Raw genomic sequence first — 2,002 nt, forward strand, 5'->3', positions numbered from 1 at the left:
GTTCAGCAATCTTATTATAATCTTTGGTCAAGAAATATTTGACAAGGTAATGATGATTCCTACATATTTTACTTCAATTTAAAATTTCAATAGAAAGTATCATCCTATGTGAATATATCTTTTATTTGTTCTATTATTATTGTCCAACTAGGAACCTGTGGTTCTCTTGATCTTACTTGATTCATGTATTTTCATATCAAAGCTTAAAAGCTAACAACTAATTGTCTCTTTAAGTACAATAGCAACTAGGAGAACATGTGGACTTACATTTTATCTCCTTTTTTCCAGAAAATGAGTCCAAAAATAACGCCTACAGATATCGACAAGAAGAACCGGATGGCGTTATATTGTGGATTCCTCCAGTAGGACCAGTGCTGTTTCCAAAAGCAAGCTTTGCATTGAGTAATAAAGGACTGGGAATGTTTAGTAGCGAAATTAAGATCTTTTGTTCCTGGTAATGGTGTGCTTAGCTCTTTAATAAGCTCTTGATTCTTCCTGAAAAGAGCTTATATTAGAAATAAACAGAGAAGACTGTGTCTAATTTCACATTGAAAAAATGAACATTGGTGCTTAACAAAAAAAAGGCGGAACGATGATAGTAATATGATGCGAATGCAACTTCAACTAATACTTAACTGATACAATTCTGACTTAATATACAATTCTGCAAAGTCTACACTAAGCTGAGACTCAACTGTTGGAGAAGTGATCTCCAACATCCATGTGGCAGGATTAAATCCATCTATGATTCTAGGAATTCCTTGAATAGCCTGCAAAAGGTTCACATAGTTTATAAGATTACAAAATTTAAGAATTTTTTATATTTTGCAGTGCAAGAATTCATACTCACCTCAAAGTACTTAACAAGCTTCTGAGATTGTTGACCAAGGGGGCCACTGTATATTATTTGTCCTCCTCTCTTCATCAAAAGCAGCTGAATGGAAGATGAAATTAAGAGAGCATTTGTTTTTCATAATAACTCATAAAAAAAAATAAAAAAAAAGTTGTTCTCCCAAATTTTGGGAAGCTATACCTCGTCAAAAGATTCAAATATATCAATGCTTGGTTGGTGAATTGTGCAGACCACTGTTCTCCCTGTATCCGCTGTATTTCTGACAGTACGCATAACAATTGCTGCAGCTCTAGCATCAAGGCCTGATGTAGGCTCGTCCATAAAGATGATTGAAGGATTGGCGACCAATTCTACAGCGATGGTGAGTCTCTTTCTTTGTTCTGTTGATAAACCATCTATGCCAGGAAGGCCTACTAAAAAATTCCTCAATGTATGTAGCTCAACAAGTTTCATAACTTCCTCAACAAACATCTGTGGTAAGAGAGGCTGGTTAAAAATAAATTGGTTCGTAAAGTGACATCGCTGCAGGTGATTTGGCTACATATTATATTGAGCAACTCATGCCGCTAAAATTGAGATTAGTACTGCACTTTCAGGATGCAGAATTCATAAAAATCAAGTCACCATCATGTTTCTGATTATGGAAATTAGCAAATACAATGTTCTATGCAAGAGTTGATTAAAATAAAGCACACCTTCTGTGTTTCTTTGTCGACCTCCTTACCAAGGCGTAGCCAAGCTGAAAAAACAATAGATTCATAGACTGTAAGATTTGGAGAGTGGATATCATTTTGTTCACAGTATCCACTGATTCGAGCAAAAGTTGCTTGATTCTTTGAATAACCGGATACGCTAATGCTTCCCTCAATATAACCACCAGTTTTTCTTCCAGCAAGAACATCCATCAATGTGGTTTTTCCAGCACCAGTTACACCTACTAATGCTGTTAGTACTCCAGGCCTGAAAGCACCACTTACATCTCTTAGTAATTGGAGCCGGCTCTCTTCGAATCCTTGTTTTTTGATTTCCTGCTATGAAAACACTATTAAGACATCTTAAAGGCATCAAGAGGAATTCTATAAAAGGCGAAAGTGGACAATCAAAAAAAGCTGAAGTCATAATCATTGGAGATGATCAAAATGAAGAAAG

General features: G+C 35.7%; 1 protein-coding gene across 1 annotated transcript in view; it reads right to left on the minus strand.

Annotated features, from left to right (window-relative positions):
* LOC101489182 (pleiotropic drug resistance protein 2-like) overlaps nucleotides 1–2,002 on the minus strand; it is a 13,851-nt gene that overhangs the window by 1,380 nt on the left and 10,469 nt on the right. The window contains exons 13-17 of the mRNA XM_004496134.4: nucleotides 1,549–1,881; nucleotides 1,034–1,324; nucleotides 851–934; nucleotides 637–770; nucleotides 268–495 (exon numbers count right to left, since the gene is read on the minus strand). Coding sequence (XP_004496191.1) covers nucleotides 268–495; nucleotides 637–770; nucleotides 851–934; nucleotides 1,034–1,324; nucleotides 1,549–1,881 — 1,070 coding nt within the window. The remainder of the gene's footprint in view (nucleotides 1–267; nucleotides 496–636; nucleotides 771–850; nucleotides 935–1,033; nucleotides 1,325–1,548; nucleotides 1,882–2,002) is intronic.

Source organism: Cicer arietinum, chromosome 4 (genome assembly GCF_000331145.2).
Source record: "Cicer arietinum cultivar CDC Frontier isolate Library 1 chromosome 4, Cicar.CDCFrontier_v2.0, whole genome shotgun sequence".
Taxonomy (NCBI): domain Eukaryota; kingdom Viridiplantae; phylum Streptophyta; class Magnoliopsida; order Fabales; family Fabaceae; genus Cicer; species Cicer arietinum.